Source organism: Apteryx rowi, unplaced genomic scaffold, assembly GCF_003343035.1.
Source record: "Apteryx rowi isolate R43461 unplaced genomic scaffold, aptRow1 scaffold_61, whole genome shotgun sequence".
Taxonomy (NCBI): domain Eukaryota; kingdom Metazoa; phylum Chordata; class Aves; order Apterygiformes; family Apterygidae; genus Apteryx; species Apteryx rowi.
Window position 1 is genome coordinate 3,326,161 of NW_020450883.1, and position 16,235 is coordinate 3,342,395.

General features: G+C 39.2%; 1 protein-coding gene across 1 annotated transcript; it reads left to right on the forward strand.

The window, feature by feature from the left end:
• The first annotated feature begins 3,588 nt into the window (after positions 1 to 3,588).
• TYRP1 (tyrosinase related protein 1) lies at positions 3,589 to 13,643 on the forward strand. The gene is made up of 7 exons (XM_026083574.1): positions 3,589 to 3,961; positions 6,682 to 7,004; positions 8,385 to 8,589; positions 9,513 to 9,680; positions 11,241 to 11,420; positions 12,731 to 12,877; positions 13,428 to 13,643. Exons 1-7 carry the CDS (start codon positions 3,589 to 3,591, stop codon positions 13,631 to 13,633), a joined length of 1,602 nt encoding a protein of 533 aa, XP_025939359.1. The 3' UTR covers positions 13,634 to 13,643.
• Positions 13,644 to 16,235: the final 2,592 nt, after the last annotated feature.

The following is a 16,235-nucleotide window of genomic DNA, read 5'->3' on the forward strand; positions in this document are numbered from 1 at the left end:
AAAGGTCCTGCAGGACAAATATGATCCAGCGGCAAAATCTAACTCACCTGCCATCTCTGAAAATTCCTCTTCATGAAAAATGCTAGTATAGTTTAAAAGGTAATCAGCAGAATTATCTTTTTTCAGTATTCTTCTCCTGACAACTTGACTGTACTTTCTACAAACCTTCTTTTAATTGACTTTTAATGAAATACAGCTTAAATGTAGTAGCTAGTAGAGCAAAGCAAAAGTGAATTATTATTGTTAAAAATAATGCCAGTCTCTTTATTAAACACTGAAACTATATATTATGTTCAGAGAAAAGAAACATCAATTTTATATCCAGCTATCTGTCATGATAATTTTTCCCAATGCAAATGAAAAAAAAAAAAAGGCTTTTTATACTTTTTTTAGTATTTTTGGAATCTAATAAATTAAAACTGACTATTTTTATTTTATTATATAATGTGTATAGTTTCATTCAGGAAAAAGATGTTTTCACTTTTAGATTCTGACATAGTTCAGGATTGAATGTGCTCTGATAAATTGTTTTTTACAAAGAAAGATCACATGTAACAACTGGATTCATACACAGACCCAGTTTTCCTAAACATTTACATTCTGAGGGAGGTGTTTAGTTACAGGAAGCAGAAGGCTGGTCCTAACTCATTTCCAGTGTCCTTACTTTTCACATAAGTGACACTTAGTTCATTTTTTAACAAAAGCAGCATGATTTCCTTCTACTGGGAAGGAAAAGAAAACTAAATGAAATCCAAAATAATTCAAAGCTGCCTGTGTAAACTGGCCTATTTTGTATTTAGAAGAAAAAAACAAAACCAAAAACAACTAGCAAAAGCCAACAAAAAAAAAGAAGCTAAGATATTTAAGAGCTAACTTAGATCCACAGATGATGTAAATCATGGATCATTGAAGCAAAGCTGAAGATTTGGCCACTGGTTTCCAAACTCTCAGAATTTCAAGACTGTGTTGACAAGCACAGTTGTATTTGCATTTCAAATGCTCATGCTTCCAAATTGCCATTTCATCCATTGCAAAATTCATCCATTTGACCACTCCAGTATTCAGTTTTCATGAGCGTTTACAGCTGGAGTGTCCTTAAAAGCATTATCACAGCAGAGGTGATGCACACATAACAGCAATGACACTAAAAAACTTCCTGTGCAACTTAGGCTTGCAAAATCTAATTTTGCTAGGGCTCCATGTGTCTTAAGATTGGGAAATAAGGTAACTGTCAGAGGGCATCGTAGTTAAAAGAATTTGTAAGACTTGGCCACTCAGTAAATGGGATAAGGTAGCTCCTAGAGAACTAACGGTAGACTGCATAGTTAATAGAATGAGATAGGACATAATTAGCTCATCAGCTTTCATCGCCATTCAAACACAAACAGAACTACCTATATTTTCATAACATTCTCCAGTAGGTTTGGCAATAGGCAGTTGCTGAAACTGCCTGGAGGCCTGCTTATTATTAGCACCATCAAGAAGAAATGTCTACGTAAGGAAAATCATGCAGTCTAGTAGTGGACATCTAGCATGTTAACTAACTTTCTTTGTAGAGCTCTTAGTCTGCTCAGGAAATTAATGAGCTAGAGATTCACACGCTGACTTTTTCCTTATAACCTTGCTTATGCAGACAAGCCCTTACTAAACACAGCTGGTGAAACACAGATGCATCCCAGTCAGATAATCTCCAAAGTCAAATCCTTTCCAGCACAGTAGGGTACCAGGAGGCTCTAAGGGTAGGAATATCAGAAGAAAGTCTATCAAAGGGATTGCATACCCCCAAACTGTGCAACAAGATTTCCAGCAGGATCTCCAAGGGAACAGCCGGGGGCACAGAATGGAAATAATGTTCAGCTACAAAGCTCTAGGAGTCCACTGAACAAAATCCTCAAGTGGTGGTAATGGAGAAAGGCTCACAGTATGTCTGCCATTACGAGGCAAAGTTTTCTGGTGCCAGGCAATCCCAAGGAATATTTCTGTTTGCTTTTTTTTTTTTTTCTTTTTAACTGGTGCTTTGTCTAAGGAGCAGGATTTATCCCTCATAAGCTTATTATGATTTTGCTGTGCTATGCTGAATATTCATAGTTCAAACCTGTACTGTTCTTTGAAGTGGGAGTTGGTTTCAGATGAAATCTCAAGAGATTCTTTAATAGCTCTGGTTTGCCTTCTGATGTGATAATAGCAAATTTATGTTCCATGTGTCCCAACTGATATGTGCAAAATTTCCCAGAAATAGTGTTAATGTGTTGTCTTGGTGACAGTTAAGAGGTTTTGGGCTTTCTTGGCAAAACATCCTCTTCTTGCTGAAAGCCATTCTTGCTGACAAATATGGGAATCTGAAGGAGAACAAGTACTTGAATAAGGTCAGTTTTACTCAGTGATATCGGTTCCTGGAAAGAATAGAGAAGCATTTTGTTCAACCCAGAGACTTTTTTTTCTATTTTTTTCATTTCATTACCCTTCACAACACTGGCTCGGAATTTAGCATTTCAGGACAATCCAATATGATTGTTGTCTTTTATTTGTTTATCAAAACAAATAGTTAAGCAAAAAGATGTAAGTTTAAGACTGGAGCATTTCATTTTCTGAATAACATATCTTTGCTTGTTAATTTGGCCTACTCTTGGAATACCATTTGAAGTATTAAAAAAGTCTGCTAAATGTGAACTTCCCCAGTGTTCTTTGTCTGTTTTCAAATGAATCTTTCTTTGCAAATAATAAAAAAAAAAACCTTCACAGCTTTTCTGTTTTGAATTCAAGTACTTGTCTCTGACCTTTGCTAAAACTTGTAAAATCACAAGGAGATAAGCATGAAAGAAATCATGTGCTGTTGGAGTACTTAAAGTCCAGGGAAATGCACTGAAGTAGAAAGGGGATTAGCAGGAGACGGAGGGTGAGGCCAAGACATACTGTGTTGGTAGAACGAGGATTAGTAAGCAGACTGAAACAGGAAAGAAATTAGCACTGCTTATTTGGGGGTAAGCAGAGCTGTAGAACATGCAGAGATAGAACAGGATCTTCGCAGAGCAGAGGTACCAGAAATAGCAAAGAGGTGCAGTTCATGAGGATTTGTAGTTTAACTTTTCAGTTGAGCTGGCATTAAGAACAGCAAGGGGACACAGAGGAGGAAATGCTAAATACAGAACAAGACATGGTAGATAAAAGCAGAAAAGAAAGGCATGAACTGAAGAAAAACTTAGGCTGAAATTCTGGTGCCTTAGACAGGTTTTACTGTTTTGTGATAGTGAAGTAAACCTGCCTGGCAGCCGTACAACGGGAATGAACATCTGGGAAGTACTTAGAGGTCGATGAATAGGTACAGCTGCAGGTGGTTACTACCCTGATGATGAAAGAAGGGAAGAACATGGGAGTCTGTCATCAGAGTTGCTTGCTCTTCTAGTTAGATCATGAAAGAAAAGAAGTGGGATGGAAGGGGTGGTGTGGTGGTTTGTATCACTTGCTGTTATTCCTCTCCCTCTCTCTTTCTCCCTAAGGCTAGCCAGAGTTGCTGCCTGTACCGAGGCGGGAGACGTGGTGTGCTGACCCTTGGATCTCCGACGGCCCTGGCTCCCGGGAGCGGTGACTATGCAGTTGCCCATGCTGCTGCTCCTCCTCTTGCCACTGTTCCCGAGCCCCACCGGAGCCCAGTTCCCCCGCCAGTGCGCCACGGTCGAGGCCCTGAGGAGCGGCATGTGCTGCCCAGACTATTTCCCGGTGTTTGGGCCAGGCACGGACCGGTGCGGTGTGTCCACGGGGAGAGGCCAGTGCGTGCCGGTGACGGCTGACTTGCGGCCCCACGGCCCCCAGTACACACACGACGGGCGGGACGACCGCGAGCAGTGGCCCCTGAGCTTCTTCAACCAGACCTGCCGCTGCAGTGGTAACTTCTCCGGCTACAACTGCGGCTCATGTCGCCCCGGCTGGAGTGGACCTACCTGCAGCCAACCAACCAATATAGGTAAGAACATTGAAAATATGACATGAAAATTGACTCTTGGCAGAATGTTTGTTTTCTTTGAAAGATAAAATGTCCCTTATGTTTTTTTGGGGGAAACATACATTGCAATAAGGGTCACTAACGTTATTAGCTGAGCTGTTTAGTTTGTGTACCAACCACCTACATTTACCACCAAATAAAAGGGAGGAGAAGAGCCTGTAGTCAGCAGCTTTGGGACCAAGTCCACTGAAGAACAGGATATATGCAAGTTTAAAAGTCTATATTCTTTGGAATTATTTATGAGTAAAATGATTTATATAGACATAAATGTGCGCTTGTGAGTATATGTGAGAATGTATACCTAGATACCATGATAAACAGCTTATAAACACTTTAAGCATGAGAGCAGTTCTTTAGATTCAAAATCCCTTAATACACTTCCAACCTATGCACCTGGTCTTGTAAATTCTTACTTGCCTGGTTGTTGTCAATGCCTTCAAAAGCCTTAACTCATGAGCTATACAGATGAATCAGTACAGGGATCCCTGGGCCTTTCTGAGAGCTCTCCAGTTTCACTTTAATCCAGAATACCAGTATACAAATATCTAGAAATATTTGAAACGGTCATGAAGTATCTGCAGGACCAATAAAAATACTGAATGTTGTCAGTAAATTGAAAAAGACAAGCAGGTTTGAGATTATATCCTTGTTCTTAAGCCAAAGTCATTTGGATTAATAAGACATCAGTTTTTATTAGGGAAAGTTTAAATGTGTTTTTGAAAGTGTATAAAATCCATAATCCCCTAAATGAATGAGGGACTGTTTTGGCATGAGAAGCAACAGGTATCTCGTATGAACATGCAGTGCCTCCTGCAGAAACAAAAATCAGCACTGTCATTATTTTCACCAGATGAGTAATGCTAAGTACATGTTCCAGCAAGGGTTAGTAAAGTAAGGCTTAACAATTCCACATCTCTACATTAATTCCTAAAACCCCACTTATCTAGGGTATGGGGAAAGACCTTGACACTTTATTCATCCTCTGAGCTCTCAGAAGCAGACTAGAAAGCAGAAAGTATTGCTCATGAATTGTATCAGCTATGTCAGGTTTCACCCTCTGCTGATCTGGCCTATTCTCATTAACAATGAGAACTCTGAAAAATAACTAAGAAAGAAATTTGAACACACACAAGGTTAGTAAAGTAAATCTGAGGGTAGGCAAAAAACAGCTTTAGCCAATTTCCTGCAGCACACAAGAGTGCTTTTTACTGTTCTCACTTATTAAATTCCTAACTACTCACTAAAATGCTAAGGAAATTAGATTCATCATGCATGACAACGTGAGTTTAAATATGGGAAATTAGCTTCTTATTTTGCCTTACATTTCCACAAGTAGGTCGCCTCCACTGCCCATCCATAAAGCCGACCCCAGCTGCTTAGACTTTAAAAATAATTATTGGATTACTGTTGGTATATACAAATAAAATAGCTGTAAAATGTAGTTTGGTGTCTGCAACCCTTTTAAATTCACACCTAACTTGAATAATAGTTCCAGTGTCATGGTTCTTGTTGTTGAACAAATATTTTGAAAAATGAAAAGTTTAAGATGTCTATGCAAGTCAAAATCAGATGGCTATTTTCAGTGCACAACTTAAAACAACATTAACAACAACAAACCCACAGGGACCACAGTTGGCATTATCAGTTAAGTCCTGCAACAAAGAAAATCATGCAAATCAAGATACAGAATTCCTGGGTGAAATTCAGGCTTTGGGGAAGTATTTCTATAAACCTCAGTGAAGCCAAAATGTCACCCATTCTATTAACTTTGCTTTATATAGTGAAATATAATTTGCTTGTATTCTTCATGCTAATTCATACTAGAGACGTGTTGCTTCTCATATCAACAGTATCCATCACTCATTTGGGAGATTATAGGTTTGACAGTGTTTTTGGTAATGAAAATGAGTGCATGCTGAAGAAGAGCTGTGAGAGCTTTTATCTGTGGCTTAGCCTAAATTTAGCTTGAAATCTTCTCAGTCCAGGTGACAGAGTACTGGACTGAGACTGAGGTGCCATGGACTCTGTTCTTCTTCCAGGCATACTGGTATTTCAACAAGTCAGTTTCCATCCTTGTTCATCACTTTCTCCATCTGTAAATTGTGGATAATGATATTTTAAAGCTCTTTTGTGCTTTACTCATAAAAAGGAGTTAAGATGTGGCTACTGTTAACAAGAGCAGGTAATGACTTTCAGGAAAGATGTTGTACAACATGAAATTCACAATTCACTGGTGAGTTCACCATTTCCACACAAAGATTCAAGCATGGGCAGTGTATTTTAGAAAATGTCTTCACTAAACTGTCATATTGTATTCTTTTCTTCTTAAAGCGTTACCACAAGAAACATTAAGTATTCTGCACAAACTTCTGCGAGGTTTCTGTGACAAAGAACTGTCCTTTTGGGTTATTTTTCTGAAAGTAAAGAAGGATAATCTATAAAAATACTGAGCATTAAAAACACTCAGGGTGTTGGGTATTGTTTTTACCCTGCCCAGCCTTTCTGATAATAAATGACATTTTCTGTTCATACTCAGTACTCTGTGAATTGTCCCAGTAAAAACTGGAGGCATGCCTGAAGAAGAAGAGACTCACTCAGAATTAATAGGAATAAATACACCAGTCTTATGAGATCAGACTGGAGCATCTACTGCTTTGTTAACTTCTTCTGTATCCTCGCAGTCAGGAGAAATCTTTTGGACCTGAGCGCAGAAGAAAGGAGGCGTTTTGTGAATGCCTTACACCAGGCCAAGGTGACAATCCACCCTGACATTGTGATAGCCACGAGGAGACGTGAGGAAATATTTGGACCAGATGGCAACACACCACAGTTTGAGAACGTCTCCATTTATAACTACTTTGTGTGGTCCCATTACTATTCTGTGAGGAAGACTTTCCTTGGAACAGGGCAACAGAGTTTTGGAGGAGTTGATTTCTCTCATGAGGGACCAGCTTTCGTTACTTGGCATAGGTACCATCTGTTGCAGCTGGAAAGAGACATGCAGGTAAAGTTTGCATTAATGTTGAGCCATGTGTTCATGCTGTGCTTTGTAGAGTTAAAATACCTTTTGTCCCCATAACCCAATAGAGAAAAAATATTTCAGCTCTTTCTACATGTTGAAATAATTCTTATTCAATTTCAATAGCTCATTAGCTATAATAAACTTAGTAGAGTGAGTTTAAGTCTTAGGCAGTCATTAATATAGAGATGATAAAAATAACATTTTAATCAGAGTAATTTAAAACATAAACCTTATCTAAGTCAGCTTTAAAACTTGGTACGAATTCTAGACATTTTCACAGAAAACATTTAATTGGACCAATACAAATTATTGCTAGTGGTATTTTTAATATTGAGGCCCTGACTCTGAGTTAGATCAATCAAAGCATCACAAATTCTAAAGAAAAGTAATACAGATGTGGTTTGTGGATTCAGAATCACATTTGGTTTGTATAATTAGTGTAACTGATCAGAAAAATTAGTGATTTGTGAAATTTTATTCTATAAACCAGTAGTTCTTCTCCCCCAACCCCCTTTCCTTATGTGGATCTAATCGTAAAAGGAATGGATTACTTTATCGACTGTCATTCTTAAAGCAGAGAGAGTAAGTTTGGAAGACTGCAATTAAATATTCCTTGAAATAACTTGGAGTATTTCCATTACCTTCAATGGCACTAAATCAGGCTCAGGCAGGGCAAATTCCCTTCAAAACCAAAATTTCCACAGACGTCAGTAATATTTCTTTATGTAGAAGCCCTGAGGAGTTCTAGCTCTTTGTAGTTTAATAAATATTCCTGTTTATATTAGTGAACTAGATCATTAGTCAACTAATTTGGTTGGCCAGCAAATCCTGGTTTATAAATATTGCAAATCAGAGGATACTCCAGAATTCTTCAATTACAACCAATAACGACAATTTGAAGGGCCAATTTTCTTTTTCTTTATCATTCCATCTGGTCAGTCACTCAGCAACTGGCTTACTTAATTATTCTGTGTGCTACAAATGCTGCTGATGTTGACTGGCAATAGAAAAAAAAATTGGAAAAACTGGATATCAGTATTAAGTGATGTTTCTTACTAATCATGATATGGCTTCATGGAAGACATACTGTAGGTGGTCTTATTAATGAGGGGAGTCCATGGCTCAGTTCAACAGTCTGACTCTCAGTTCTGTTGAATGGTCAAACGCATCAAAATGAAAAAATACAGAAAGTTTTTTTTCATGGATTCCATAGATTTTCCATAGATTTCCTCCCCTCTGTGAAGCAGGACTCTGTCTGACACTTAATAAGATGTATTTAACTGTTTTTGAAAATCACTTCAGGAGTAAATATTAAACTTGTCTGGGGAAGAGCTATACTAACACCATGTTTATGTGGTTTAGAATATGCTGCAGGACCCCACTTTTGGACTGCCCTACTGGAACTTTGCAACCGGGCAAAATATCTGTGATATCTGCTCAGATGACTTGATGGGAGCTAGAAGCAATTTTGACATCTCTCTTATCAGTCAGAACTCCATCTTCTCTCAGTGGCGAGTGCTGTGTGAAAACATAGAAGAATATGAAACATTGGGAACCATCTGTAACAGTAAGTATGACTGCTTACTGATATTTAGGGAGAAATTTTTTCTAATAATAAATAAGTATAGTACATTAGAACACTGTAATTCAAGCCAAAAAGTGTTGAAGTGGTTTTTGAATATTCCTGACCCAAATTTCATACAATGGTCTTCTCAAACAGAAGAAACTTTGATCTGTCTTGCGCTGAGGCACCATGCAGTTAAATATCTGATCAGAAGCTTGTGTCAGAGGAAGAGTTAAACACTTAGACTTTCCTTTTTATGCAGTATCTATACACCTCTTGTGCTATAAATATTTAAATCTGGTAATGTCAGTTCTTAACTGAAGTTTAAGTTTTCTTTCAACTACTCCATTTATCACCTTCATGATAACTGCTCCAAAAAGGAGAAGATATAAAACCAGCTGTGTTAACTATGAGGAGAAGGTTTTGAATATGAAGAGGACTGAATCCTCGCAAAGGTACCTCGGCTATAAGAACTAAAATTCCCAAGAAGATTCTCATATATTCATCACTGTCAATTTTTAAATCAGCATCTCCATGGAGATAGGGGAAAAAGCACAGTATTGAGTTAGCTGCCTACATAATCAACTATATTCCTATATTTCTTTCCTGAGCTACACCAAAATTTTTGTCCTAGGTCTCATCAAACTGCCACGCTGAAGAACTACAGCAAAATTTCCCAAAGCACTTACATGAGGCAGAATCTCAAGCCTCAGTGAGAAGCATCTAGATGCTTTTTTAAATCATTGCTTCAGTGGATCCAGCACACAAGACACTACCAAGATTCTGATTCTTTCCCTGACACAAGGACCGACCTGTTCTTTCAGTTTAAGTGTTATCTGTGAGGGGGTTTCCTTCATCATTAAGTCATTAGAAGGATGCCTTCTGTGGCCTATTGTTTGCATCACCATTGTTTTCTCTCTTCTCAGGCACTGAGGGTGGTCCCATCCGAAGAAATCCTGCTGGAAATGTTGCCCGGCCTATGGTACAGCGTCTCCCAGAGCCTGAGGATGTTGCTCTGTGTTTGGAAGTTGGTGTATTTGACACTCCTCCTTTCTATTCCAATTCAACAGACAGTTTCCGTAACACAGTGGAAGGTAGGCATGGCAAACAAAAGTACCTGGACACAACTCCAAATAAGCCAGGGGAGCAGGCTAGCCTTTTTTTTGTTGAGAAGTATGAACTGGAGACAATCTACTGGACACTAAGAATGCATTGTTCTTGTTAGCTTAGTATTAAGCAGAAATAGGCTTTCCTAATTTGTGTGAATTACACTATATTTATAGTTTATGTCTGTTTCTAAAATACATAAAAGTCTCAAAATTCTGTCAGTGGCATACTAAGTAGAAACTTGGTGCAGCTAAGATCAGGCCCTGAATACAGTAATAGGTTGCTGTTGTTGAGAACAAATAGCCCTTGCCTGTGGAATAATGCAGATGTGTCATCATTCTTAAGCAAGGTAAACAAGTATTCATTGCATTTAATCTTGTATGAAGATTAAAGCGAAAAAAAGAAAAAAAAAAAGTAAACATAGGCAGTGCTCACTGAAATTGTACTGAAGTAGTAGTTGAGCTCTGTGTACTAGATTTACCACTAAGCATGTCAGTTCTTCTCTACTGGATCATATAACTCTATTCCTCCTCTCTAAGCTCTACACATTTAAAATGAATTTTTCAGTCACTGGCATCTGAACATACATATCCAAATACAGAAATCAACCTGAAGATTGGATCCACAGTGTTCAGCCAGTATCCTGCATTTAAATACTCCAGGCTTATTTCCAGGCAAGACTAGGACCCATAAGAAAAGATTACCAAATGACAGATCCCCATCAGACCTCCTGTAGATCCACTGGCCCTTCTGAAGTAGCATCAGTCATACTACAGAGGATGATCTGCTCCATTTTCTTTCTCTTGGAGAACAAAATCAAGAATCTGGACCAACCTTTAAGTATATATGAAAATTTTGGATGCTTAGCACCTTTGACAAATGGGCTATCAGTATGTAGGTATTATGGGTTTACCTTTAGCTTTAGCCACCTTACTGTATGGACGCCTCTCTGAAAAGTTTGACCAGAGCTTGAAAACAGGAGAACTTTTCATGATGCTTCAGATCATGACCTCCTTACATTAGGATTTCCAGCTGGTGGGTGCTAGCAGAGTTATGGAGGTAATGTGCAATGAGAAAGCAGGGCATATGAAGCTTTCTGAAGCGTGTTGGCAGTAAAAATGGAGAAGATGTGTGGAAACATAACAGCTGGCCCATAAGGATAGACGGCAACATAGCAGTTAGAAAATGCAGGCAGCTATTTCAGTTATGTTTGGAGAGATATATATCCTAAATATACACCTTCACTTTCATGTTATAAGGTAGTATATTTTGGCCAGCATTGTGTCAGATCGCAGCAGCCTTGCACTTCATATTCTTATCATTCTTCTGTAAAAGCTTTTTTAATCTGAAAATTATGTGTGCTAGGGAAATAGCAGCCACATCTCTCAAATGCCAGTAGGCAGAGAACTAGCTACTCAGTTATGTTAAGCAAGGCAACAGAACAACATGACAGACTTTCAGGGAACAAAATATCCAGCTGGGATTGCAGTTTCTAAATAAAATCTTCACTGTGATTTTTCTGTGTTCCTCTTTCTTTGCCTATACAGGCTACAGTGATCCTTCAGGGAAATACGACCCAGCAGTTCGCGGTCTTCACAACTTGGCCCATCTATTTCTGAACGGGACAGGAGGGCAAACTCATTTATCACCAAATGATCCCATTTTTGTCCTCCTGCACACATTTACAGATGCTCTTTTTGACGAGTGGCTGAGAAGGCACTCTGCTGGTAAGACGTGCTCATCGACTGAGGAAAGATGGGCAGCTCTTGGTGTTTGCAGCCACAAGAACTCAACTACTTCTTGTGGGACAGCAAGATGCCCCTAAGGTTAGGAGGGAAGACTGGAATTTTGAAAGTTAGTAAAGTTACTAAAGACTGAGTAATAACAAGCAACCTCCCTTTCTCACCCCACATAAACTGACATCCATTTCCAAGTAGCTGTCTGTGAAGGGACTCAGCTGGGGGCGCCACGTATAATTAAAGAAAACAAGATCTTCAGATTCATTGTCTCTTGTAGAACACATGCAGAGTAACTGTGGGAGCTCCAAATACTTCATGGTTGTTCAGTTACTGTGCAGATTAAATATCTATGTTTCTTCTTGTCTAATGAGATTAAATGCACATCTTCACGACTCATTCAGACCACCTCTGTGTTTTACTACTGTCATTCTCCATTTCCACCCCCATTCAAAGGACAGTCTGTGTTTCTGTCCTTGCCTTTCTGACTTTGAAAAGAAGGGAGGAAGGAAAGAAGGAAGGAAAGAAGGAAGAAAAGGGGGGAGGGAGGGAAAATGGCATAGGGAGAGAAGTCTTTGCACTGGTCTGCACAAAGCAGAGATTGTGTTTTTCTTAGGACAATTCAGCCCACCCCTTCTCCTCCTCCAGATAGCAGTTGTTGTTGCACAACTTCTTTGCATAGTTTCCACAACCTGCCGCATGGACTTTCCCACACAAACCATCAGAGAAGCAATTGTATCTCCCTGTGGTATTTACGTGATCTGTCACAAGCTTTTGCGTCATCTTACCAAAATGGATTTTTTCTTTTGCTTCAGCTGATTTTCTTCTGATTCACCATAAAATTGCAAAAAGCTTCCATTGGAGTTCATATCAGCTACCCTCCTGAACAGCATGAGAGAAGTCTTAATCACTGCTGTAAATGCACAAAGCCAGACAATTACAAAAAAGTTTACAGAGTTCTCCATATATGTATTTATCCTTTTCTATATAAAAAAGTCCAACACAGGCCAAAATTTTTAAAATTTACTTGTGCTTTTTTTTTTTTTTTTTTTGAAAAACAAAGGTATCATTAGTGAGTCTAGCTTTCAGGAAGAGCTGAGCCCTCCATTCTGGATTTTTCCACACTGGAGAACCAATCCTTCCCTTTGAAGGATTTTTGAAAGATCCTTTCTGAGTAGGTTAGAAACATAAAAATGGAGGTACTCAAAACCCTAACTCACTGTTGGAAAAGAAATCTAAAAAAGTGCAAATGATTTTGATTTTATTTATTTACAGAAGTGTGATTTGACTTTCCAATTTAGGTATCTCAACATACCCACTGGAGAATGCCCCTATTGGACATAACCGGCAGTATAATATGGTGCCTTTTTGGCCTCCAGTTACCAATAATGAAATGTTTGTTACTGCACCAGAAAACCTGGGATACAGCTATGAAGTTGAGTGGCCAGGTAAATTGTCAGACCTAGATCTTTCTTGTTTTCTCATCATGCTTTTTTCCTTTTAGCCTTATATTTCATCTAGCAAAGTTAGTTCAAATTACACTAACAAAATTTGATACCTTTGTTTAGGTCTTTTTCTCTCTTCTTGGCTGGCTTTCCAAATCATTTATATTTGGTAGTTAGTACAGATTCATTCTGTTCCTCCATGAAGCTCCCAATACCCACTTCAAATTTTGGAGAAGTTTTCGTATGGATCTAAACTTTGCACCAGATCCTTATTCCTGTATCATATTTCTTAATTAAGTCATTAGAGAGAATGCAAATCCCTCACAAACCAGATAGCATAAGAAAGGTCTGGGCATCTTCCGTACTGTAACAACAGAGACTGAAATTTTCTCCTATTTTGGAACAAATATTATCAACCAAAAATTTCAGCTAGCTCTACTTCATGACTCCCTGAATAATGACAGATATCGAGCTTTGATTTGTCCCTTCACTGTTTTACTGCAGACTTGATGTTTACTTTTAATAAGTTTTCCTCATGTTTTCTCTCCTATAGGTCGGACTCTCCATGTCACAGAGATGATAACTATCGCAGTAGTGACCGCATTGGTTCTCGTTGCAATAATTTTTGCTGCTGCTGCATGTATTGTACGTGTCAAGAAAAATAAAGATGAGCTGCATCAGCCTCTTCTCACTGACCAGTACCAACACTATTCAGATGATTATGATAGCATACCAACGCCAAGCCAGTCTGTTGTTTGAAGAGATAGCACTTTTTTGCATCTGACTGAAACTGTTTATTTTGCTAAATTTTATAAATGGTGGTCATCCATCCGCTTTAAAATAAAGAGAATAAACTGTCAGCTGTCTTGATATATTTACTTCAGGCTTCACCTTTTCTCTCACCACACCTAGATACCAATAAATCACCTTCTGAAATGCTAATTCTGTGTTGATTTTAATAGAATTTCATTAGTTCTTCAGGGCTCACCTCCAAGCATTACTCATTCATATTCCTGCAAAATCTGGTAAAAATTAGTAACTTACTGACAGCCAAAGACTTTTGACTTTACCTAGCCTTTATACTCTAGCATTCTCTTTGAAAGTATGCTTCTGAAAAAATAAGGTCAAAACTAAAATCGGACAAAGTTGTTGTGCCACTGAGCAGCAAAGCTCTTAAAGGTTAGCTGCCCTGATTCAGAAGCAGAATCCAAAATATAAGTCAGACATCTAAGCTGGCTGACTGGAGATGTGTTTCAAAACAGCCAGCGTGCCAGGCAGGGAGCTACAAGGGAATGCTGAGGAGAACGATGTCTTTGAAATCCTACTTTGCTGACAGAACACAGTTTTGATCTCATCAGTGCTTTTAGGTGTCTCTGTGAACTGCGATTCACCACTGAGAACCCACTCTTGCATCTGGACACTTCATCTGTGCATTCAAACACAGCTGCCTGAAGGGCACATCTCTTTGAAAGGACTGCTGGCAGCAGCTAACTTTTCTTTTTTTTCTTTCTTTTTTTTGTTTGGTTCTTCCCTCTGTTCCCCCCAGCAACAAGAGACCTCAACTCCCTTTTCTGCTCCTGAGGGAATTTATACCAATATCTCTTGCACTTTGAGAGAAGGCCCTAGGCATCAGGCTGTAACACAGACCCAGGAAAATAGTCATATGCAACTGCAGTTAAATCCGTGCTGCCCAAATCTCAAGATTAATGAGCCAGTAGGAGAGCAATAATATGAAACCTTCCTTTATAGACTTAGCTAGGGCATGAGGACCTCTGGCTGAAAGTGTCACCTCCTTTCTCTCTCCTCATAACTGGATACCAATCAATCACCTGGTCTCCTTCCTTGCTGACTGCAAATTAGCAGCCATTAGCTGACACGCAGGAATGTTCCTTGGGCCAGACCACTGGACCCACGCTGTGTCCTCCCTGGTCCACTTGTCAGACTACAAAGCCGAGATACTTCCTGCCTCTTTCTGTCTGACTGCAGCTTTAACAGAAACCGCAAGTAATTTGTACTCAGCTCCTTCAGCCTGAGGCAGCTCTTCTGGACACCGCTAAGAAAAAGCAAGAGCTGCCCATGTTGTCCTCCCAGCCATGCCTTCCTCGTGCTGTGCTCCCCCTGGCAGTTTCAGATAGTCCTAGGCATGCTCAAAACACATTTGGTCATTTGCAAGGAGATTCATAATTTATGCATTGAGACTGATGTAAACAGGAAGACAGGGACTCAGCAGCCAGCTTATCCAGGATGGAGCACAAGCAGCAGTAAAACTTAAAACACATAAATTCTATTTAGCCAGAAAACTTTCACCTGTGATACGTAGGGCACAAAAGTAAATTAAACAAAGGACTTTCAGGTTGCACTCTTGGATTTATTTATAGCCTAACTAATTAGTATGGCAGGTACATAAGCAGCAGCTTGKATTTCAACTTAAATGCCTGTTTCTGCCATTCTTGCTTGTACTGAGTAGTAACCTAACAAATCATCCACTTTAGTGATTTCAATGGATTAAAGCAGGGTGATCCAGTGTACTTTGGATTGGGGTCAGGAGACCYGGATTTTATTCTTAGCTCTGCTGCTGACCTGCTGAATGTCCTTAGCCAATATATTTTCACCTCTGTGACTCATTTTATTCATTTATAAAATAGAGATAATAGAGCTTCCTTTGTAAAGTGCTTTGACTTCTGTGGATAAGAAGATGTATAGAAGCTTGAGAGCAGAAAGAAAATGGGATGGCAAAATCAGATCTTGCAAAGAGGATTTTAGCCATTAAAAGAGTGTTTTAATCCTGAAAGCAAAAGGTCTGCTCCTGCTCTGAGCAGCCCATAAGTCTTGTAGCTCAGGAAAGGAGGGGACCTGCCTGCCAGTTACAGCTGCCACACATAAATGAAGGAGGCAAGGTAGATTTTGATAAAGACTTAAAAAGAAAAGGAAAAGCAGGTACAGGAATTAGGGGGGAAAGGAAAGCAGAGAACTGTGTTTGTGACCCATCCTTGATAAGCGTCTAAGAAGTTCTTCTTTCTTTGGTCACTTTTTGCAGAACCACTCTGAGCTCACTTGATGTGCTCATTCTGAGCTCACTTGACTACTCACCTACTTGATGTGGTGAAAAACTTCCTGCCTTTCACTGAAGCTGGTTGATGTTTGTTCCTGAGCTAATCTGAAGGGGAAAAAAATCATTTAGGCMTGAAATGTCAAACCTCCTGCCCATGAGAAAATTAAGCAGAATAAAGCTACACCAGAAAACAGAGTGTGTGATGACTATAGGCCTTTTCTTGTTATGTGGAGGCAAGGACAGGGAACAGAAGTCACCAAGAAAAGAGGGAAAGTAAAAAACTGGAGAATACAGTAACTGCAGACTCCC

Excerpts from the sequence above, each read along its gene's own strand:
- TYRP1 (XM_026083574.1), top strand. The coding sequence starts at position 3,589 with ATGCAGTTGCCCATGCTGCTGCTCCTCCTCTTGCCACTGTTCCCGAGC. Across the intron at positions 3,962-6,681 it reads CAGCCAACCAACCAATATAG|TCAGGAGAAATCTTTTGGAC; the intron begins GTAAGAACATTG and ends GTATCCTCGCAG. Across the intron at positions 8,590-9,512 it reads ATTGGGAACCATCTGTAACA|GCACTGAGGGTGGTCCCATC; the intron begins GTAAGTATGACT and ends CTCTCTTCTCAG.